This window comes from Oreochromis aureus, unplaced genomic scaffold (genome assembly GCF_013358895.1).
Source record: "Oreochromis aureus strain Israel breed Guangdong unplaced genomic scaffold, ZZ_aureus HiC_scaffold_23, whole genome shotgun sequence".
Taxonomy (NCBI): Eukaryota; Metazoa; Chordata; class Actinopteri; order Cichliformes; family Cichlidae; genus Oreochromis; species Oreochromis aureus.
Window position 1 is genome coordinate 10068 of NW_024108802.1, and position 24563 is coordinate 34630.

At 41.9% G+C, this 24563-nt stretch overlaps 2 protein-coding genes across 2 annotated transcripts; both read right to left on the reverse strand.

Annotated features, from left to right (window-relative positions):
- Positions 1–849: 849 nt before the first annotated feature.
- LOC120436809 (E3 ubiquitin/ISG15 ligase TRIM25-like) lies at positions 850–3945 on the reverse strand. Its single transcript, XM_039607667.1, has 2 exons — positions 3894–3945; positions 850–3013 (listed from the first exon to the last, which is right to left on the reverse strand). Exon 2 carries the CDS (start codon positions 2952–2954, stop codon positions 1308–1310), a length of 1647 nt encoding a protein of 548 aa, XP_039463601.1. The 5' UTR covers positions 2955–3013; positions 3894–3945; the 3' UTR covers positions 850–1307.
- Positions 3946–20726: 16781 nt separating this feature from the next.
- Positions 20727–22934, reverse strand: LOC120436808 (tripartite motif-containing protein 16-like). Its single transcript, XM_039607666.1, has one exon. The coding sequence runs from the start codon at positions 22753–22755 to the stop codon at positions 21097–21099; it is 1659 nt and encodes a 552-aa protein (XP_039463600.1). The 5' UTR covers positions 22756–22934; the 3' UTR covers positions 20727–21096.
- Between the last annotated feature and the right edge of the window lie 1629 nt (positions 22935–24563).

Genomic DNA, 24563 nt, shown 5'->3' on the forward strand with positions numbered 1-24563 from the left:
TTGTTATTTCTTAGTGTGTGACGTGTTTTATTGCCTTTATGATTGGTGCAAACAGTTTCCTGATTCATAATGGAAATAGATTTTAGACACAGGAGGAACACGCAGTGATCAGCAGGAGCAGCTTGGAGTCCAGTCTTCTTCACACTGAGGAGGGACATATATGCAGGAACAGTTGTCATAACTGTTACAACCACCAGATGGCGAAAGAGTCCCACTGCAACTTTAAGCCATGAAGGATGTGTCTTGATGTTTGCTTGTGATAAATCTGCTTTATGTGAGTCTTTTTCAGAAAGTAACAGTAATATGTCTGATTATATGTCTTTAATCAGTAAAGTCTCGCTTTGCTAGAAATAAATAAATCAATAAATAAAATTGTAAACATGCAGCTGTATGTTAGAAGTCAAAGGGTCCTTAAGTCTTCTGTAAATTGACGGGGATCAAATGAAGGACACAAGTATCTGTTCTTACTCTAATAAATGCTGCTTTAATATCCAACAGACTATTTTCCTTCCTCATCAGCAGTAAACAGCTCGACCGCCTGTGCATTTGTGTCCTCCATACTTGTTTACACAGACATCTCAGGCTTGATGCCACGATGCAGTGTAGAAACCTGACAACCCTCTGACTCATGTTCAAATGTTCAAGGACATTTCTCAGGATCATGTATGACCCCTTTTTGAAATTTGGACTTTCATTAATAATATTTGTGTTTCTGAGTGATTTTTGTGGAGACTTCTGTCCAACGTAGTGTCCAAATGTTAGTTATTCTCTCAGATTAGTTTCATATTTTCTGCATCAGATTTGAGTGAGATCCTGGAATGAAGACAGAAGAAAAGACTTTGTTCAACGTTTGATTTATAGTCAAACCTTCCAGTTTATTCACACAATAAAACATCAACACAATATATGAATTCATTCATTAAAATCACAGTTTTTCCTCATTTGTTTGATGATTTTGACAAAAACAAACACAAACACACACACATGGTCTGCCATACTCATAAAGAGAAATGTCGACATTTTTCAATACAAATATTCCAGAAACATTTAGAGGATAGAGAAGTTTACATTTTCATGTGGAGAAATATTTTAGTAAATCAAAATGATGATGAGCAGTGATAGCCTCCATAAACAGTCACAGGAAAGATCTCCTTTAAAAACTCAGAAACATCAAGAGAACAACTAGAAGATGTGGAGGTACCACCCATAATGTTTGACTGACAGCTGATCTCTGTGCAGAAATGATGGAGAGAAAATAAAATGAAACTAAAATACAGATTTAAACCCACAATATGAAAGACTTCAGTCTATTTCACTTTAATCAACTCAACAGTGTCTCCATAAACATTAAAACAAAGTCCAGCATAGAGCGGCTGAGTGAATGTGGTCTGGACTCTGTGGAGGAGAGTCATGGTTTCAGAGACGCTGTAGAAGGACAAAATCCCTGCTCTGTGATCCAGGTACACTCCTACTCTGGAGGAACGAGGACCTGAGACACGAGTTTGGATGTTGTTGTACCAAAATGTATAAATGTTGTTGTTACAATCTAATGACCAAGATTTGTCATTATGTCCAAATCCACATTCATAATACCCTCCTTTTCTGCTGATATTCTTGTATGCGACTGCTACATAAACTCCTCCCCCTCTCCACTCCACCTCCCAGTAAGAATGTCCAGTCAGACTCTCTCTACTCAGGACCTGACACCATCCAGTGAATCTGTCTGGATGATCAGAATAAGAGTGTTGTTTATTCATAACTCTTGCTTTTCTGTTCCCCTCTGATAATAACAGCTGTTTGTGTGCTGTGTTTGGATCCAGTGTGATTTCACATGAATATTTTAAGAATTCAGCTCTGGTCTTTGGCTCTGACTCCACTTCAGTGACTGTCAGTGAGATGTTTGTCCATTCCTCTCTCAGAATGTCCTGTAGTTTATCTCTGACCTCTGACACAGCTGCTGTCACATCCTCAAAGTAGCTCAGAGGACGGATATTGATGCTGGATAAGTCTGTAGACTCACTGAGTGCTGACAGTGAGGGGTAGTTGTGTAGAAACTGCATGTGATCCTCTGTGTGTGAGAGCTGCTTCAGCTCAGCATCTTTCCTCTTCAGCTCAGTGATCTCCTGCTCCAGCTTCTCCTCAAGCTCTTTGACTCGACTCACTTCAGTTTCCTGCTGGGATCTGATCTGCTGCTTCACATCAGAGCTTCTTTTCTGGATGAGATGGATCAGCTCAGTGAAGATCTTCTCACTGTGCTCCACTGTTTGATCAGCAGACTGATTGATGGCCTCCACCTCCTGTTGAAGCAGCTTCACATTTTTCTCTCTGTCCTGGATTCTCTGCTGGATCTTTTGTCGACTCACCTCCAGCTCTCTCTGCCTCTCAGTCCTTTCTGCTGCAGCTGAGACTGTGTTGTGGCCTTTATGTTCATCCACAGAGCAGAGATAACAGATACTCTGCTGATCAGTACGGCAGAACATCTTCATCACCTCATCGTGACGAGAGCAGATGTTCTCCTGGAGCTTCTTGGAGGGCTCCACCAGCTTGTGTGTTTCAAATGCGGAGGATATAAAATGAGTCTGAAGGTGTTTCTCACAGTAAGATGCCAGACAGAATAAACAGGACTTGAAGGCTTTCATTTTTCTTCCAGTGCAGACATCACAGGCCACATCTTCAGGTCCAGCATAGCAGTGATCAGCAGGAGCAGCTTGGAGTCCAGTCTTCTTCAGCTCCTCCACTAAATCTGCTAACATGGTGTTTTTCACCAGGACAGGCCTTGCTGTGAAAGTCTGTCTGCACTGAGGGCAGCTGTAGATTTTCTTCTCTTCCTCTCCATCCCAGAAGCTTTTAATACAGTTCATGCAGTAGCTGTGTCCACAGGGAATAGTCACCGGATCCTTCAGTAGATCCAAACAGACTGAACAGCAGAATTTTGTTTGATCCATTTGATTCATGTGCTGTGCCGTTTCACCGTCTCTCAGTGACTGTCAGATAGACTTGTAGTCAAGACCGCCTAATCCGAGACCAAGACAAGACCAAGACAAGACCAAGTTGAGACGAGACCAAGACCGAGACCGAGTCAAGACAAGACCAAAACCAAGACCGAGACAAAAAAAGTCTTTAAACTGCAGCCAGATGCTGCTACGTTTACGGGTGTCAGGCATATTTATGTGTTTTTGCTTTCGCACAGCCCTCCTCACCGCTGTCTACTGTCTCACTCACTGAGAGGACAGACGCACGCTCCACTTGACTGTCGCGTCTCTCACCGTATCTGTTTTTCACATAATGATGTTATCCTATATCCTCGCATGTTATTGGCCACAATATGGAGGGATTGGAGCACAGCTGAGCCACTGTGTGAGAGCTGAGCAGCGAAAGGAAATTAAGTGAGGGTAGAAATGACTGAAAGATTATTAGGCTCTGTTTTGAGTTTTGTTCAAAAAAGAATGACTTCATATAGGAAAAAAATATATATCACATATGCAGGACACCTTAAACTAGTTTTTAATTAAGCAGCAAGGCAGAACAAAGTCGGGCTGTATCAAGACACAGGACTAAACCCCAATTCAACCAGACCCAGAACTGATCCGAATTAAAACAGGACTACAACAGTAACCAAGACAGAACCAGAATCAGAATCAGAACTAGATGATAGTAGCACTAAAAATCATCATAGACCTGCACTACACTTATTTTTTAATTCTACCAAAGTACACTATTTAGATTCTGAAAAGTTTATATAATTATTTAGCCTTGTTGTGCAAACAAGCCTGCATAACTTAATAAATATAGAATTTGAAAAGTTACAAATGGTATCTAAAAAGAAACAGGTACTAGATACATGTTCTGATGAGTTTTGGCAAACAACCATTTGACTAACATGTGTGTCTCACCTGCTCTTGTTCCATCTCTGTTCTGTCCTCATCTCTCTCTCCCGCTCTGTTCTCTCTCTCCTCTCTGTTCCTCTCTCTCCGTCTTTGTGCTGACAATCAAGCCAAACACCAACATCATCAAATATACAGTTGAAACCAGATATTTACATACTCTTCAGATAAAAACACAAACACTTTTTAATTGTAACATCAAATCAGACTAAATGTTTATTTTTTAGATTGATAAATATAAAATCATATTTGTTAACTTTAAGAGTAAAGAGAGAAACTATCTGTATTTCTTAATTGCAAATGGCACCAAATTGTATTCAAAATTGAGCCACACTTATGGAGCTCCACAATTCTTTTCCTGGTGTTTTGCTGACATCTCTTGATTTTCACATGTCAAAGAAACAGGCTCTGTGTTTTGCCTTATATGCATCCACAGCTGTGCCACCAATTTACTCACATGGACTCTACTAACCTATCAGAAGCTTCTTAAGCTCAGAATGGAATCGTCTGGAATTTTCTTATTAATTAACAATAAACTTAGTGTATATGTACTCCTAAATTTGATGAAAGTGATTAAAATAAACAGCTCCCTCTTTTTATTCTGACAAAGTGTATGTAAATATCTGGTTTCATCTGTGAATATACTGCTGTGTATTAAAATTCCTCTTGTTTTGCATAGATATACTGAACAACATACAAAGCATAATATATAAAATAACATCTACCTGAGTTTTTTCTTTGAAAGAAGCTCCTTATGTCCATTGTTGTGTTCATCAGTACACAATTGAAACCGATTTAGAGAGTTTGTTTAGCCGTGGAGGGTAACAACTGAAAACATGAAATGTAAGCTAAGACTCTCTAAAAAATCAGCATTGTTGTTCGGCTTTTTATTTATCCATTTGTTGATTCACTCGAAGAGTAAGTAACGCAACCAACTGATCAGTTTGATATCAATCTTTTGTGATACACCGTCATATTTACATTATTAGTTCAGTACGAATGATTTGCTTTGGTACCTGGTCAAACTTAAGTTGTCCTCTGTCTGCAGCAAACTCGCAGGCAGCAGCTTCTCCCCTCGCTCACATGCGTGCTGTGCTCAGTCGCCCAGTGCCTGAGCTCGGATCATACCAAAATTAGGGGGAATTTACGACGGTGCCCCATGCTTCTGAAAAAATGACCCGGGCTTAAACCCAGTAAGCCACCCCCCCCCCCGCTCCGCTGATGGTTGACTCCAAATCTCCCGAACACTATGTCGATTTGAGAACGGAAGACTGAAACACCGAGACCAAGACCGAGACCAAGACAAAAGTCCGTCGAGACCAAGACAAGACCAAGACAAAAGTCCGTCGAGACCAAGACGAGACCAAGACCACGTAAAAGTGGTCTCGAGACATCCAACTCTACTGTCAGACAGTTTGACTTCCTCTGAACAGAAACAACCTTTGTGCTCTGAAGGGAAACAGATCTCTGCTCTTGTTCACCTCCTACAGGAAATGAGGCTCACCTGCAACTGCATTTACACCATGTTGTTTAGACCCATCCTGATACAGACACATCTGTGAAGGGAGGCTGCAACGAGTCATAAAATGCTTATTTTATGAGTACCAGGGTGTGTTATGTTTGATGTACAGTATGTAGTAAAAACTGTGACCTGGTTAACTTTGGTAACTTGTAACTTATCTTCTACAAAATGTCTCGTTTAGTTGATTTAATGAAATTGTATTTCAGAATTGGTTTTAGTTATAAGGAAGTAATTTTTCTTTCAGCACATAAACACAGGTGGTGATAAGTATAAGGATGCTGGCAGGATGGTGTATAAAGCTGCATCTGGTCCAAAGGAAAAAAAAAATAAACACACAAACTTGGAAGAGTTAGCTGGATTGTACAAAATGAAATGGGTGAGAATGCACAGATGGAAGGAAAACAATATTTACATCCGTTTGTATTAAAGAGGATGCATTTTGTATCACAAGACAGGATAAGACGGCTAATTGTTTTTTTTCACTGACTCTTCTAAACGAGGCATTTTGTAGAGGGTTTAATGCTCTGCTCACTCCAAAGTTCTCAATCACCTCTCTCTCTGGACGCAGCTACAAAGTTTACACTCTCCTGCATTTCAAGAAAGTGCTTTGCATCGTGTCTGCATCTGGGTTCACTCATGATCACTTGGAGAGTTGTTACTTTTTTACAGGGAAAAAAAAGTCAACTATTTAACTAACAATGAAGTTAAAAAGTAAAAATTCAATTCTATCATCTATTTTTACTCAAAGGGAACTGAACATTGTGCTATATTAATATATTAATAAACAATATTATTACATGAGAACACAAATATTAATTAAATCTAAATTCTTATTCTAATGACTGTTACACATCTCATCTGTAGGAAGTAAAAGTAAAAAGTTTTCATAAGAAATACCCAAGTAAAGTACAGACACCTAAAATTGTACTTAAGTACAGTAACAAAGTATTTGTACTTTGTTACTTCCCACCTCTGCCAATAAGAAACAAACATGGTGACAGATTCTGTGTCATAAACAGAAAATCAGCATGTTTATTCAGCTGCACTGAAGATAATAATGCAGCTTCACTGGACTAATAATAATTCACCAGACTGACAACCTTTAAGGAGTCTCAGTTATTCTTTAAACTTACACCTCACATCAGTTTACAGTTATCTGAAATTGTGTTGGTAATTAGACTTGGTGTCACTCACTGTGATGTGAGTAGAGACGATTGTGTTTCTTACTGATTGTTACAGCCCTGGGCCTCGGAGGGAGTGAGACTGCCTATTTGTGTTCATGCAAATCCGTGTGTGCCATGACTTGTGGGTGATTGGTTACTGGGAGGCCCGGGCCAGCCTTCTTTTATGCAGATCACAGTGTGCCAGACCTCGCGGACGATTGGCTGCCTGGAGATCCCATGACCACTCCAAGACCAATTGACTGGCTGATTGTCTGCACCTGGGAGTATAAAAGGCTGAAGATCCATCACACTATGGGGAACTGCTGCTCTGAAGTGACATGCAGTATCCTCCTTGTTGCCTCACACTTGAACTTTGTTTGTTGAAACTGTTTGCTGTGTTGTTCTTTGTTTGCTAAACCAGCTGAACTTAGTTTTTACTAGAGTCTTATTTGATTTGAACTGTGTTTGTAACCTCTGATATTAAGCCGACCTTAGTTTTATACGAGTCTTGTGTTTGCTGCCTCACCTTAGTTAACCCTTAGCTTTTATTTTGTGTGCCGCCAGCTTACCTTAGTTCATCCTTAGTTTTATTCTTGCCTGTTCTTTTCATTGTGTATTAATTGTTTCCCCGGTGGTCTGTTGAACAGCCCCGTCGGTTTTTGGTTTAATGATTGTAATAAAACCCTTTATTAACTCAAATTTCGTGAGAGGGCTTGTGTATGTTTCTCCCCTCCTGTCGCCTAGCAGAGGGGGTCGTAACATAAGTGGGGGCTTGTCCGGGATCCTCCTTTTCCCCATAAGGAGAATTCCCATTTGAAAGAGAGAACGTGTGTTTTGCTCCATTTTGTTTTTTGTCTCTTCTGCCCTCTTCCCTGTTTTGAGCGTCATGTCGGCTCCATTTTGTTTAGAGGATTTTTTAAAAGCTCCATCTGTTGTGTTCCTTGAGAGCTGCCACAAATGCGAATTGCTGCAAATTGCAGAACACCTTAAGCTACATGTCTCTAAAACACTCCATAAGAGTGACCTGAAAGCGCGGGTAGTAGACGAGTTGGTGGAGACTGGTCTAATGCAAGTCCCTGATCTGCCTGAAGTGCCTGTGGTCTCTGGTGAGCCTAGTCAAGCTTCCTCATTTGAGGGGGACCATAAAGATGGTATGGGTCATGACAGTGTGGGAGATGAGCGGGGGAAGACGCCGCGCACGCTCCCTCGCTATGATCCTCTTTCCTCTGGAAGCACAGAAGCACGGGACGGGGCCCGGCTAAAGGTGCGCTTGGCACGGCTCCAGTTGGAGGCCGAGGAGAAGGCTCAAGTCAGGCGAGCTCAATTAGAGCTTGAGATCAGAAAGCTGGAAATAGAGGCAGATAAAACAGTGAGGCTGCGTAAGCTGGAGCTGGAGTCTCAGCCACGAGCCTCATCTGTCTCCACTGATGGTCCAGGTTCTGCCCCCGTGTCTACTACTCCTTATGACATTAGTAAGTGCATTTCTTTAGTGCCTGCTTTTAAAGAGGCTGAGGTGGATTCCTATTTTGCAGCATTTGAGCGCATTGCTGGTGCTTTGCAGTGGCCTAGTGAGATCTGGCCCCTTTTATTACAGTGTAAACTGACTGGAAAAGCTCAAGAGGTGGTAGCTGCGCTTCCCTTAAAAGACAGTTTGGAGTATTCTTGTGTTAAATCAGCTGTGTTGCAAGCATATGAATTGGTTCCAGAAGCATACAGGCAGAAATTTCGGCTACAGAGGAAACCTTCCTCCCAGACGTATGTGGAGTTTGCCAGGGAAAAAGGTATCCTCTTTGACAAGTGGTGCTCTGCGGCAAAAGCCAGTAATTATGATTCATTGCGTGAATTGATGTTGCTGGAAGACTTTAAAAAGTGTCTTCCTGAGAGTATAGTGTTATACCTAAATGAGCAGAAAGTAACCACTTTAGCGACTGCAGGAGTTCTCGCAGATGAGTATGTGCTCACCCATAAGTCCTCTTTTCTGGTTAAAGAGAAGTCGCAGTTTAGTGCCGCGCAGCAGGCTCGCACTGTTAAACCCATAGGCTCTAAAGAGAGTCGAGAGTGTTTTTACTGTCATAAACCGGGACATGTCATTGCGGACTGTTTGGCTCTGAAACGCAAAACAGTGAATTCTCAGCAACTTAAAGGTGTTGCCTTGGTGAAAGCAGCGTCTCATCCAGAGGTGCTTGATTGTGGTGGTAAGGTGCCAGACCCTTGTTTTGACCCATTTATCTTTGATGGTTTTGTGTCACTAACTGATAAATCCACTGATCTAAAATCTGTGCGCATACTGAGAGACACTGGAGGGTCTCAGACCTTAATCCTTTCTAGTGCTTTACCTTTCTCAGCGGACAGTGCATGCGGACTTAATGTTGTGCTGCATGGAATAGAGATGGGTTATGCTCCCAGACCCGTTCACCAGGTCTATATCAAATCAGAGCTCGTTACGGGATTTTTCCCTGTCGCAGTATGTCCGACCTTACCCATAGAGGGTGTGGCCATGTTGCTAGGAAATGATATTGCGGGCGGATTAGTGCGTCCTAGTCTGGAGGTGCTGGATAAGCCCCTCTGTTCTGATGCCCTAGATATTTCTGTGACCCCAAAGCTGTACCCAGCCTGTGTGGTTACTCGTGCGCAAGCCCGTAAAGATGGCGACGTTACCCTCGCTGATTCTGTGCTGATGACCTCATTTTCTGAGGGTGCCGCGTTACCTGACGAAAACAATGTTTTGTCTTTCCCAGACTTGGTAAACCCTGAGGAGCCTGGTCCATCTGTAAAAGAAATACCACTGCCCTTAACCAGAGACAATCTGGTGGCGGCCCAGTTGGCCGATGAATCGTTGCAGCGATGTTTTAAGCATGTGGTAAGTGCTGAGCAAGCTAAGAATGAGCAACAAGCCTATTTCATAGAACAAGGTGTGCTAATGTGTCAATGGTTTCCATTGGGTGCTAGGAGTGTGGACTGGAGTAAGGTTAAGCAGATTGTCATACCTACGCTGTATCGGTCAAAGATCCTGGCGCTTGCTCATGAAAGCCAGTGGTCGGGACATTTAGGCATCACAAAAACGTATCAGTTACTATTAAAACCTTTACCTATACCTTTTGATTAGCCTTGTCTCATGATGTTTTGCTTTTTGGTAATCTTTATTTTGTATTCTGTATGCTAATCAATAAAATCAATCAATCATCATCAAACACTTCTTCTGGCCTGGCATGAAACGTGATGTGGCAGCTTTCTGCCGTAGTTGCCATGTGTGTCAACTTGCAGGTAAACCAAATCAGGTTATACCCCCTGCACCATTATGTCCCATCCCAGTAGTCGATCAACCATTTGATCACGTCATAGTAGACTGCGTAGGTCCACTACAAAGAACAAAGTCGGGAAACCAATATTTAAATATTTAAACCAATATTTATTTATTCAAATCGATTTACTCTGCCTTACAGAAACCTGGTTGCAGCCAGATGAGTATGTTAGTTTAAATGAATCAACACCCCCGAGCCATTCTAACTACCAGAAATCTCGAAGCACAGGCCGAGGGGCGTGTGGCAGCAATTTTCACACCAGTCTATTAATTAACGAAAGACCAAGACAGACTTTTAATTCATTTGAAAGCCTGATGCTTAGCCTCGTCCACCCCAGCTGTAAAACTCAGAAACCAGTCTTACTTGTTATCATCTATCGTCAACCTGGGCCTTACACAGAGTTTCTCTCTGATTTCTCAGACTTTTTATCTGATTTAGTGCTCAGCTCAGATAAAATAATTATTGTGGGTGATTTTAACATCCATGTAGATGCTAAAATGACAGCCTCAACATGGCATTTAATCTGTTATTAGACTCAATTGGCTTCTCTCAAATGTAAAAGAACCCACCCACCACTTTAATCACGCTCTAGATCTTGTTTTAACATATGGCATAGAAACTGAACATTTAACAGTGTTTCCTGAAAACCCTCTGCTGTCTGATCATTTCCTGATAACATTTACATTTACAATAATTGATTACACAGCAGTGGAGAGTAGACTTTATCACAGTAGATATCTTTCTGAAAGTGCTGTAACTAAGTTTAAGAATATAATCCACCCACTGTTATCATCTTCAATGCCCTGTACCAACATAGAGCAGAGCAGCTATCTGAACGCTACTCCAACAGAGGTCGATTATCTTGTTAATAATTTTACCACCTCACTACGTACGACTCTGGATACTGTAGCTCCTGTGAAAACTAAGGCCTCAAATCAGAAGTACCTGACTCCGTGGTATAATTCTCAAACACGTAGCCTAAAGCAGATCACTCGTAAGGTGGAGAGGAAATGGCGTGTCACAAATTTAGAGGATCATCATTTAGCCTGGAGAAATAGTTTGCTGATTTATAGGAAAGCCCTCCGCAAAGCCAGAACATCTTACTATTCGTCACTGATTGAAGAAAATAAGAACAACCCCAGGTTTCTCTTCAGCACTGTAGCCAGGCTGACAAAAAGTCAGAGCTCTACTGAGCCAACAATCACTTTAACGTTAACTAGTAATGACTTCATGAACTTCTTCACAAATAAAATTTTTATCATTAGAGAAAAAATTACCAATAATCATCCCACAGATGTAATATTATCTACAGCTACTCTTATTACCATTGATGTTAAGTTACTCTTTTTCTCCAATTGATCTTTCTGAGTTAACTTCAATAATTAATTCCTCCAAACCATCAACGTGTCTTTTAGACCCCATTCCTACAAAACTGCTCAAAGAAGTCCTGCCATTAATTAATTCTTCAATCTTAAATATGATCAACTTATCTCTAATAATCGGCTATGTACCACAGGCCTTCAAGGTGGCTGTAGTTAAACCTTTACTTAAAAAGCCATCTCTAGACCCAACTGTCTTAGCTAATTATAGGCCAATCTCCAACCTTCCTTTCATATCAAAAATCCTTGAAAGAGTAGTTGTCAAACAGCTAACAGATCATCTGCAGAGGAATGGCCTATTTGAAGAGTTTCAGTCAGGTTTCAGAGCTCATCACAGCACAGAAACAGCTTTAGTGAAGGTTACAAATGATCTTCTTATGGCCTCTGACAGTGGACTCATCTCTGTGCTTGTCCTGCTAGACCTCAGTGCTGCGTTTGATACTGTTGATCATAATATCCTATTAGAGCGATTAGAACATGCTGTAGGTATTACAGGTACTGCACTGCAGTGGTTTATATCATATCTATCTAATAGACTCCAATTTGTTCAAGTAAATGGAGAGTCGTCTTCACACACTAAGGTCAATTATGGTGTTCCACAGGGTTCAGTGCTAGGACCAATTTATTTACATTATACATGCTTCCCTAGGCAGCATCATTAGAAGACATAGCATAAATTTTCACTGCTATGCAGATGACACGCAGCCCTATCTATCCATGAAGCCAGGTAACACACACCAATTAGTTAAACTGCAGGAATGCCTTAAAGACATAAAGACCTGGATGGCCGCCAACTTTCTGCTTCTTAATTCAGATAAAACTGAGGTTATTGTACTCGGCCCTGAGAATCTTAGAAATATGGTATCTAACCAGATTCTTACTCTGGATGGCATTACTTTGACCTCCAGTAATGCTGTGAGGAACCTTGAGTCATTTTTGACCAGGACATGTCCTTCAACGCACATATTAAACAAATATGTAAGACTGCTTTCTTCCATTTGCATAACATCTCTAAAATTAGAAATATCCTGTCTCAGAGTGACGCTGAAAACTAGTTCATGCATTTATTACTTCCAGGCTGGACTACTGCAATTCTTTATTATCAGGATGTCCTAAAACTCGCTGAAAAGCCTTCAGCTGATCCAAAATGCTGCAGCAAGGGTACTGACAGGGACTAGAAAGAGAGAGCATATTTCTCCTGTTTTGGCTTCCTTCATTGGCTTCCTGTTAAATCCAGAATTGAATTCAAAATCCTGCTCCTCACATACAAGGTCTTAAATAATCAGGCCCCATCTTATCTTAATGACCTTGTAGTGCCATATCACCCTATTAGAGCACTTCGCTCTCGCTGCAGGCCTACTTGCTGTCCCTAGAGTATTTAAAAGTCGAATGGGAGGGAGAGCCTTCAGTTTTCAGGCCCTCTTCTGTGGAACCAGCTTCCAGTTTGGATTCGGGAGACAGACACTATCTCTACTTTCAAGATTAGGCTTAAAACTTTCCTTTTGCTAAAGCATATAGTTAGGGCTGGACCAGGTGACCCTGAATCCTCCCTTAGTTATGCTGCAATAGACATAGGCTGCCGGGGATTCCTATGATGCATTGAGTTTTTCCTTTCCAGTCACCTTTCTCACTCACTATGTGTTAACAGACCCTCTGCATCGAATCATATCTGTTATTAATCTCTGTCTCTCTTCCACAGCATGTCTTTATCCTGTTTTCCTTCTTTCACCCCAACCGGTCGCAGCAGATGGCCGCCTCCCTGAGCCTGGTTCTGCCGGAGGTTTCTTCCTGTTAAAGGGAGTTTTCCTTCCCACTGTCGCCAAAGTGCTTGCTCATAGGGGGTCATATGATTGTTGGGTTTTCTCTGTATTTATTATTATGCTATCTACTGTATAATATAAAGCGCCTTGAGGCGACTTTTGTTGTGATTTGGCGCTATATAAATAAAATTGAATTGAATTGAATTACTCACCATTATGTGTGCAGCTACACGTTTCCCTGAAGCTATTCCACTGCACAAAATTACAGCAAGGTCAGTTGTGAGAGCCCTTACTAAGTTTTTTTCTACATTCGGCCTGCCTAAAGTCATTCAAACAGATCAAGGTTCTAACTTTCAGTCTAAATTATTCAAGCAAGTTGCTAAAAGCCTACAAATCAAACAGGTTGTGTCCTCTGCCTATCACCCAGAATCCCAAAAAGCTTTAGAGCGGTGGCATCAAACCTTAAAAGCCATGTCATAAATATTGCTTAGAGGCCAAAGTGGATTGGGATGAAGGATTCCCTTTGTGTTGTTTGCTGCTCATGAAGCCATCCAAGAGTCACTCGGGTTCAGTCCCTCTGAACTAGTGTTTGGCCACACGCCTCGTGGCCCACTTAAAGCAATAAAGAGGAACTTTTGATCCCGGAAGGGAGCCCTAGAGTGGGAGTGACCAAGCATGTGCAAGATTTCCGTGAGCGTTTGAGTCAGGCTAATGCTCTGGCTAAGCAGCACCTCACTTTTTCACAAGGAAAAATGAAACGCACTTATGATAAGGCTGCTGTCAAACGACAATTCCAGACAGGAGATGAAGTACTTGTTCTCTTGCCTGTCCCCGGATCATCTCTTTCTGCTAAGTATGAGGGGCCTTATGAGGTACGCGAAAGAGTAGGAGAAACTGATTACATAATCAGCACGCCGAATCGAAGACGCAAAACCCGTGTTTGCCATATAAACATGTTAAAGTTATACCACTCCCGACCCCAACCAAAATCCACTGAGAGCTGTGCTCCTGTGGCCGTCTTCAGTCACTCAGAGGTAGAAAGCACAGACGAGGCTGATGGTTTAAAACTGAACTACTCCGGTTGTTCTAAGCCCCGCTTGCCTAACTCTGAAGTGTTAAAATCATTCCGGAGTCAGCTTGATCACCTGTCTTCCGAGCAACAAAAAGACGTAGCTAGTTTGGTCCATGAGTACCCCTGTTTATTTGGCGATGTGCCAACACGAACTACAGTGCTAAAACATGACATTGATGTTCAAAATGCAAAGCCCATCAAACAACACCCTTATCGCGTAAATCCCACCAAACGTTTGTTGATGAAGCAAGAAACTGAGTACCTGCTACAACATGGTTTGGCAGAGCCCAGTCAGAGCCCCTGGAGCTCACCATACTTGCTAGAAGCGAAGCCAGATGGTTCACCTCGTTTTATCACTGACTTCCCAAAAAACGCGCGTTACTGTCCCTGACTCTTACCCACTCCCTAGAATTGAGGATTGCGTGGACAGTATTGGAATGGCCCAACACGTGACTAAATTAGACCTTCTCAAAGGCTATTGGCAAGTCCCCTTAACCGAGCGTGCTTCTACCATTCTACCATGGTAGAATGCAGTACACTGTTATGGCATTTGGGATGTGTAATGCACCCGCGACATTCCAGAGATTGGTGAATACGGTCCTCTATGGCCTTTCCAACTGTAGTGTTTACCTAGATGACCTGGTAATATACACTAAAACATGGTCGGACCATTTGTACACTCTGCGCCAAGTATTCTACCGTTTAGCTCAGGCTTCTTTAACCCTCAATCTAGCTAAATGTGAATGTGCTAAGGCCACAGTGACTTATTTGGGCAGAGAGGTGGGACGCGGGCAGGTGCAACCTCTTAACGCCAAGGTTGCAGTGATTATGGAGTATCCCACGCCTACCACCCGGCGGGAGTTGCGCAGATTCCTGGGAATGGTGGGTTATTACAGGAACTTCTGTAAAAACTTCTCCTCCATAGTCCAGCCGTTGACCAACCTGCTAAGCCCTAAGGTTGATTTCCTATGGTCTGATGAGTGTCAGGATGCCTTTGAAAGTGCAAAAGCCCTCCTATGCCACACTCCCGTGTTAACTGCCCCGACTTGACGCGCGGTCCATTCAAATTAGAGGTTGATGCCAGTGCTGTTGGGGCTGGGGCAGTACTGTTGCAAGAAGACTTGCAGGATTGGACCACCCCATTTGTTACTTCTCCATAAGTTTAACAAGCATCAGGTAAACTACTCCGTCATTGAAAAGGAGACATTGGCCCTGTTGCTAGCTCTTCAGCACTTCCATGTGTACTTGGGGTCTGGCACATTACCTATTGTAGTGTACACTGATCATAATCCACTTGTATTTCTTGCCCGAATGTTTAACCACAATCAAAGACTCATGCGATGGGCCTTGCTGCTACAAGAGTACAATTTGGAGATTCGGCACTTCAAAGGATCAGAAAATGTACTAGCTGATGGCTTCTCCCGGTTGTGAGTATAACTCATTTTGTTATCTGTCACAAATATTGAAATCTGTGTGTATAAAACGTTGTCTTGTATTTTAAGGGGAGGGGTGTTACGGCCCTGGGCCTCGGAGGGAGTGAGACTGCCTATTTGTGTTCATGCAAATCCGTGTGTGCCATGACTTGTGGGTGATTGGTTACTGGGAGGCCCGGGCCAGCCTTCTTTTATGCAGATCGCAGTGTGCCAGACCTCGCGGACGATTGGCTGCCTGGAGATCCCATGACCACTCCAAGACCAATTGACTGGCTGATTGTCTGCACCTGGGAGTATAAAAGGCTGAAGATCCATCACACTATGGGGAACTGCTGCTCTGAAGTGACATGCAGTATCCTCCTTGTTGCCTCACACTTGAACTTTGTTTGTTGAAACTGTTTGCTGTGTTGCTCTTTGTTTGCTAAACCAGCTGAACTTAGTTTTACTAGAGTCTTGTTTGATTTGAACTGTGTTTGTAACCACTGATATTAAGCCGACCTTAGTTTTATACGAGTCTTGTGTTTGCTGGCTCACCTTAGTTAACCCTTAGCTTTTATTTTGTGTGCCGCCAGCTTACTTCAATTCAATTCAATTCAATTTTATTTATATAGCGCCAAATCACAACAAAGTCGCCTCAAGGCGCTTTATATTGTACTGTGGATAGCATAATAATAAATACAGAGAAAACCCAACAATCATATGACCCCTATGAGCAAGCACTTTGGCGACAGTGGGAAGGAAAAAAACCCTTTAACAGGAAGAAACCTCCGGCAGAACCAGGCTCAGGGAGGGCGGCCATCTGCTGCGACCGGTTGGGGTGAAAGAAGGAAAACAGGATGAAAGACATGCTGTGGAAGAGAGACAGAGATTAATAACAGACATGATTCGATGCAGAGAGGTCTATTAACACACAGTGAGTGAGAAAGGTGACTGGAAAGGAAAACTCAATGCATCATGGGAATCCCCGCAGCCTATGTCTATTGCAGCATAACTAAGGGAGGATTCAGGGTCACCTGGTCCAGCCCTAACTATATGCTTTAGCAAAAGGAAAGTTTTAAGCCTAATCTTGAAAGTAGAGATAGTGTCTGTCTCCGAATCCAAACTGGAAGCTGGTTCCACAGAAGAGGGGCCTGAAAACTGAAGGCTCTCCTCCCATTCTACTTTTAAATACTCTAGGGACAGCAAGTAGGCCTGCAGAGCGAGAGCGAAGTGCTCTAATAGGGTGATATGGCACTACAAGGTCATTAAGATAAGATGGGGCCTGGTTATTTAAGACCTTGTATGTGAGGAGCAGGATTTTGAATTCAATTCTGGATTTAACAGGAAGCCAATGAAGGGAAGCCAAAACAGGAGAAATATGCTCTCTCTTTCTAGTCCCTGTCAGTACCCTTGCTGCAGCATTTTGGATCAGCTGAAGGCTTTTCAGCGAGTTTTTAGGACATCCTGATAATAAAGAATTACAGTAGTCCAGCCTGGAAGTAATAAATGCATGAACTAGTTTTTCAGCGTCACTCTGAGACAGGATATTTCTAATTTTAGAGATGTTGCTAAGTGGAAGAAAGCAGTCTTACATATTTGTTTAATATGTGCATTAAAGGACATGTCCTGGTCAAAATGACTCAAGGTTCCTCACAGCATTACTGGAGGCCAAGGTAATGCCATCCAGAGTAAGAATCTGGTTAGATACCATATTTCTAAGATTCTCAGGGCCGAGTACAATAACCTCAGTTTTATCTGAATTAAGAAGCAGAAAGTTAGCGGCCATCCAGGTCTTTATGTCTTTAAGGCATTCCTGCAGTTTAACTAATTGGTGTGTGTTACCTGGCTTCATGGATAGATAGGGCTGCGTGTCATCTGCATAGCAGTGAAAATTTATGCTATGTCTTCTAATGATGCTGCCTAAGGAAGCATGTATAATGTAAACAGAATTGGTCCTAGCACTGAACCCTGTGGAACACCATAATTGACCTTAGTGTGTGAAGACGACTCTCCATTTACTTGAACAAATTGGAGTCTATTAGATAGATATGATATAAACCACTGCAGCGCAGTACCTTTAATACCTACAGCATGTTCTAATCGCTCTAATAGGATATTATGATCAACAGTATCGAACGCAGCACTGAGGTCTAGCAGGACAAGCACAGAGATGAGTCCACTGTCAGAGGCCATAAGAAGATCATTTGTAACCTTCACTAAAGCTGTTTCTGTGCTGTGATGAGCTCTGAAACCTGACTGAAACTCTTCAAATAGGCCATTCCTCTGCAGATGATCTGTTAGCTGTTTGACAACTACTCTTTCAAGGATGTTTGATATGAAAGGAAGGTTGGAGATTGGCCTATAATTAGCTAAGACAGCTGGGTCTAGAGATGGTTTTTAAGTAAAGGTTTAACTACAGCCACCTTGAAGGCCTGTGGTACATAGCCGATTATTAGAGATAGGTTGATCATATTTAAGATTGAAGAATTAATTAATGGCAGGACTTCTTTGAGCAGTTTTGTAGGAATGGGGTCTAAAAAGACACGTTGATGGTTTGGAGGAATTAATTATTGAAGTTAACTCAGAAAGATCAATTGGAGAAAAAGAGTCTAACTTAACATCAATGGTACTAAGAGTAGCTGTAGATAATATTACATCTGTGGGATGATTATTGGTAATTTTTCTCTAATGATAAAAATTTTATTTGTGAAGAAGTTCATGAAGTCATTACTAGTTAACGTTAAGGGATTGTTGGCTCAGTAGAGCTCTGACTGTTTGTCAGCCTGGCTACAGTGCTGAAGAGAAACCTGGGGTTGTTCTTATTTTCTTCAATCAGTGACGAATAGTAAGATGTTCTGGCTTTCTTGAAGGGCTTTCTTATAAAGCAGCAAACTATTTCTCCAGGCTAAATGATGATCCTCTAAATTTGTGACACGCCATTTCCTCTCCAGCTTACGAGTGATCTGCTTTAGGCTACGTGTTTGAGAATTATACCACGGAGTCAGGTACTTCTGATTTGAGACCTTAGTTTTCACCGGAGCTACAGTATCCAGAGTCGTACGTAGTGAGGAGGTAAAATTTTTAACAAGATAATCGACCTCTGAACTACCCCTGGAGTAGCGTTCAGATAGCTGCTCTGCTCTATGTTGGTACAGGGCATTGAGGATGATAACAGTGGGTGGATTATATTCTTAAACTTAGTTACAGCACTTTCAGAAAGACATCTACTTTGATAAAGTCTACTCTCCACTGCTGTGTAATCAATTATTGTAAATGTGAATGTTATCAGGAAATGATCAGACAGCAGAGGGTTTTCAGGAAACACTGTTAAATGTTCAGTTTCTATGCCATATGTTAAAACAAGATCTAGAGTGTGATTAAAGTGGTGGGTTTGTTCTTTTACATTTTGAGAGAAGCCAAATGAGTCTAATAACAGATTAAATGCCATGTTGAGGCTGTCATTTTAGCATCTACATGGATGTTAAAATCACCCACAATAATTATTTTATCTGAGCTGAGCACTAAATCAGATAAAAGTCTGAGAAATCAGAGAGAAACTCTGTGTAAGGCCCAGGTGGACGATAGATAATAACAAGTAAGACTGGTTTCTGAGTTTTACAGCTGGGGTGGACGAGGCTAAGCATCAGGCTTTCAAATGAATTAAAAGTCTGTCTTGGTCTTTCGTTAATTAATAGACTGGTGTGAAAAATTGCTGCCACACCGCCCCTCGGCCTGTGCTTGAGATTTCTGGTAGTTAGAATGACTCGGGGTGTTGATTCATTTAAACTAACATACTCATCCTGCTGCAACCAGGTTTCTGTAAGGCAGAGTAAATCGATTTGTTGATCAATTATTAAGTCATGTACTAACAGAGACTTGGAGGAGAGAGACCTAATATTTAATAATCCACATTTCACTGTTTTACTCTTTGGTTCAGATGTGGATACTGTATTGTTCTTTCTTTGTGATTTTTATGTTTAAGTTGTTTATTGCTGGTTTTTAGTTTGTTTTTGTCTGTTTGGGAGCTGACACAGTCTCAATGGAGATGGGTTTTTGGGGGGTAGCAGGAGGAGAGAAGCTGCAGAGAGGCGTGTAAGACTGCAACTCTGCTTCCTGGTCCCAACTCTGGATAGTCATATTTGGGGGTTTAATAAATTGGTCCATATTTCTAGAAATGAGAGCTGCTCCATCCAAAGTGGGATGGATGCCGTCTCTCCTAACAAGACCAGGTTTCCTCCAGAAGGTTTGCCAATTATCTATGAAGCCCACATCGTTTCTGGGACACCACTCAGACAGCCAGCAATTTAAGGAGAACATGTGGCTAAACATGTCACTCCTGGTCTGATTGGGAGGGACCAGAGAAAACTACAGAGTCCGACATTGTTTTGGCAAAGTTGCACACCGATTCAATATTGATTTTAGTGACCTCCGATTGGTGTAACCGGTGTCATTACTGCCGGCGTGAATTATGATCTTACTGTATTTACGTTTACCCTTAGCCAGCAGTTTTAAATTTCCTTCAATGTCGCCTGCTCTGGCCCTTGGAAGACAATTGACTATGGTTGCGGTGTCTCTAGCTTCACATGTCTGAGAACAGAATCACCAATTACCAGAGTTTGATCCCCAGTGGGTGTGTCGCCGAGTGGGGAAAAACAGTTAGAACACATGAACAGGTTGGTGGTGTACCTGGGGCTTCTGTTTGGGACTATGCTTCCTCCTCACCGTCACCCAGCCGCCCTCTTTCCCCAGCTGCTTGGGGTCTGCTGGGGAACAGCTAGCGGGCCTGCGCTATCTTGGCTGCACCAGCTACAGGGGCCTGGCTAGCTACGGGTGAATGAAGGGTGCGGCTTGAGTCTCCAATTCAGTAATCCTGGCCTCCAGAGCTGCAAATATGCTACATTTGTTACAGGTATCATTACTGCTAAAGGAGGCTGAGGAGTAACTAAACATCTGACACAATGAGCAGGAAAGTGCAGGAGGGACAGGTGAAGTAGCCATGGTGCTAACGAGTCGGGCTCTGAGCTAAGCTAAGCTAGCGAAACAGTAAAGAGACAGTGAGTGAATACTTTGACTATAAATTAGGTAGTGAGCACACAGAAAGGGTGATTCAGATGAAGCATGTTAAGATTATACTATGAAAAAGGGATGTATCGAAAGATTTAAATTAAACTGCTAAGCAGAAAAGCTACTCAGAAACACCACTGTGTTTGAGCAGGAACAGGAAGTGATACTCTACCACGTTTGATGATTTTGACAAAAACAAACACAAACACACACACATGGTCTGCCATACTCATAAAGAGAAATGTCGACATTTTCCAATACAAATATTCCAGAAACATTTAGAGGATAGAGAAGTTTACATTTTCATGTGGAGAAATATTTTAGTAAATCAAAATGATGATGAGCAGTGATAGCCTCCATAAACAGTCACAGGAAAGATCTCCTTTAAAAACTCAGAAACATCAAGAGAACAACTAGAAGATGTGGAGGTACCACCCATAATGTTTGACTGACAGCTGATCTCTGTGCAGAAATGATGGAGAGAAACTAAAATGAAACTAAAATACAGATTTAAACCCACAATATGAAAGACTTCAGTCTATTTCACTTTAATCAACTCAGCAGTGGCTCCATAATAATAAGGCAAAAGTCCAGCATAGAGCGGCTGAGTGAATGTGGTCTGGACTCTGTGGAGGAGAGTCATGGTTTCAGAGACGCTGTAGAAGGACAAAATACCTGCTCTGTGATCCAGGTACACTCCTACTCTGGAGGAACGAGGACCTGAGACACGAGTTTCAATGTTGTTGTACCGAAATGTATAACTGTTGTTGTAATAATTTAATGACCAAGATTTGTCATTCCATCCAAATCCACATTCACTCCCTGCTCTGCTGATATTCTTGTATGCGACTGCCACACGAACTCCTTCCCCTCTCCACTCCACCTCCCAGTAACAACGTCCAGTCAGACTCTCTCTACTCAGGACCGACCACCATCCAGTGAATCTGTCTGGATGATCAGAATAAGACTGTTGTTGTTTCATTAATGTTGCTTTTCTGTTCCCCTCTGATAATAACAGCTGTTTGTGTGCTGTGTTTGGATCCAGTGTGATTTCACATGAATATTTTAAGAATCCAGCTCTGGTCTTTGGCTCTGGTGGATCTGACAGTAAAACATCCACTTCAGTGACTGTCAGTGAGATGTTTGTCCATTCCTCTCTCAGAATGTCCTGTAGTTTATCTCTGACCTCTGACACAGCTGCTGTCACATCCTCAAAGTAGCTCAGAGGATGGATATTGATGCTGGATGAGTCTGTAGACTCACTGAGTGCTGACAGTGAGGGGTAGTTGTGTAGAAACTGGATGTGATCCTCTGTGTGTGAGAGCTGCTTCAGCTCAGCATCTTTCCTCTTCAGCTCAGTGATCTCCTGCTCCAGCTTCTCCTCAAGCTCTTTGACTCGACTCACTTCAGTTTCCTGCTGGGATCTGATCTGCTGCTTCACATCAGAGCTTCTTTTCTGGATGAGATGGATCAGCTCAGTGAAGATCTTCTCACTGTGCTCCACTGTTTGATCAGCAGACTGATTGATGGCCTCCACCTCCTGTTGAAGCAGCTTCACATCTTTCTCTCTGTCCTGGATTCTCTGCTGGATGTTTTGTCGACTCACCTCCAGCTCTCTCTGCCTCTCAGTCCTTTCTGCTGCAGCTGAGACTGTGTCGTGGCCTTTATGTTCATCCACAGGGCAGAGATAACAGATACTCTGCTGATCAGTACGGCAGAACATCTTCATCACCTCATCATGACGAGAGCAGATGTTCTCCTGGAGCTTCTTGGAGGGCTCCACCAGCTTGTGTTTCTTTAATGGAGCCACATCATAATGAGTCTGAAGGTGTTTCTCACAGTAAGATGCCAGACAGACTAAACAGGACTTGAAGGCTTTCATTTTTCTTCCAGTGCAGACATCACAGGCCACATCTTCAGGTCCAGCATAGCAGTGATCAGCAGGAGCAGCTTGGAGTCCAGTCTTCTTCAGCTCCTCCACTAAATCTGCTAACATGGTGTTTTTCACCAGGACAGGCCTCGCTGTGAAAGTCTGTCTGCACTGAGGGCAGCTGTAGATTTTCTTCTTTTCCTCTCCATCCCAGAAGCTTTTAATACAGTTCATGCAGTAGCTGTGTCCACAGGGAATAGCCACCGGATCCTTCAGTAGATCCAAACAGACTGAACAGCAGAATTTTGTTTGGTCCATTTGATTCATGTGCTGTGCCGTTTCACCGTCTCTCAGTGACTGTCAGACAGTTTGACTTTCTCTGAACAGAAACAACCTCTGTGCTCTGAAGGGAAACAGATCTCTGCTCTTGTTCACCTCCTACAGGAAATGAGGCTCACCAGCAACTGCATTTACACCATGTTGTTTAGACCCATCCTGATACAGACACATCTGTGAAGGGAGGCGCTAAAGAAATATTCTTACAGAGCGACCAAGAGCCATTCAAATGATGCAGGGTGTGGTATATTTGATTACAGCATGCAGTAACAAGTCTGACCCAGTTAAAGTTTAATAGTTTATCTTTACTTGGATGTTTGAAATGTGACAGTCAACACTCAGCGAGTTCATTCTATATTTCAGAAAGTTCAGCAAAGTTTAGGATGCTGTGATGAATAAAAATAAATGACACTTTATATTTTGACATTTTCTAATCTTAGTTCATTCTCACACTTACAGAATGATGCATGGGAACAACTGACTCCACTAAATCAAACCTATGTTCAAATGAGATTATGATCATTTAATAGTAACAAATACTTAAATTTAGCAATAACAAATGCAGATCGGTCCACAGTGTTTACAAAAACAAACAAACAAACATCTTTTTGTAGTTTTTCCTGTGTACACAGTCACAGTGGAGTTTAAAAGAAAACATCAAGATGTGCTTGAAATGAAAACTTTCCAGTTTAATTCAAGGTTTTAGTAAAATTTTGCCTGAACTGTTCAGTAATTTTTCACAAAGTGTCCATGTCAGTAATTCATTCAAATGTATTTTGGTCTTAAACTGATCCAGTAAATGTAACTTTGTCTCACCTACTTAACCGAGTATTTTAGTTGTTTAACTGTCATTATAACTAAACTGAACATCCAAAGCTTTTCTCACTGCAGTTTTGTTGTGCAGTTATAGCAGCACTTTGAATCCTCCACAGTTTTATAGAACTGTCTGTGGAATTGTTGTTTTGTTTGGTGCGATGGTTCTTTTTATTTAATTAATTGATGATAATTTCATATATTTGATTATTTATTACTGGTGCAAACAATTCATTTATTCATGATGCAAATATATATGTAGCACCCAACTCAAGTAGCTCTGGATTAACCCTCGGTTAAGGTGGTGATAGTACTATGAGCGGGGCCCTGGGTACGTTACTTAATTTTGCTGGTAAACAGGAGAAACAATAATTAACCAGTTTTAACCTTTGTACTTAGAAATCTTAATATTGTCGGTGCCTCCACTTAGTGAAAATGATATGAGTTCTGTTTAATCTTCACTAAGAATAATGAATTTATCTAACATGTTAAACCTCTTTTTTACCTTTTAATAACCGTTATCACTTATGAACTCTGTAAATAATAATTATGACACAACACAAAACTTTAAATTCAAATTGTAAGATTTAGTCAAAATAAAGTATGATTTAAATAAAAAAAATACATATATTCCAAGTTCTGAAGTGTTTCCTTACAATTCAATTGGATGTTTTCTCGTCACAACTCACAGTCAATGTTTTAGAAAACACATTTATCCCAAAATACTCCCCTTTAAGTTCAGTTCCAATTTGTAACCTTTGTGAGCTCATTTACTGAAACCGTTGCAGGCCTGATCGTTGCTCGGGCTCGTTGGGCCAGAAAAAACACAAATGGCCGCTTCACTTGTTAAACAAGCAGAAAACAAAACGCACGTGCTCATGTCTACTCACAAATCCTTTGGGCTAAGTGCGGGGGCAAGCTGAGGGGCAGGCTCGGTTCGTGACCATGCGGCCTCCACTCGGCAACGTGGTCGGAATTAGCGGCGT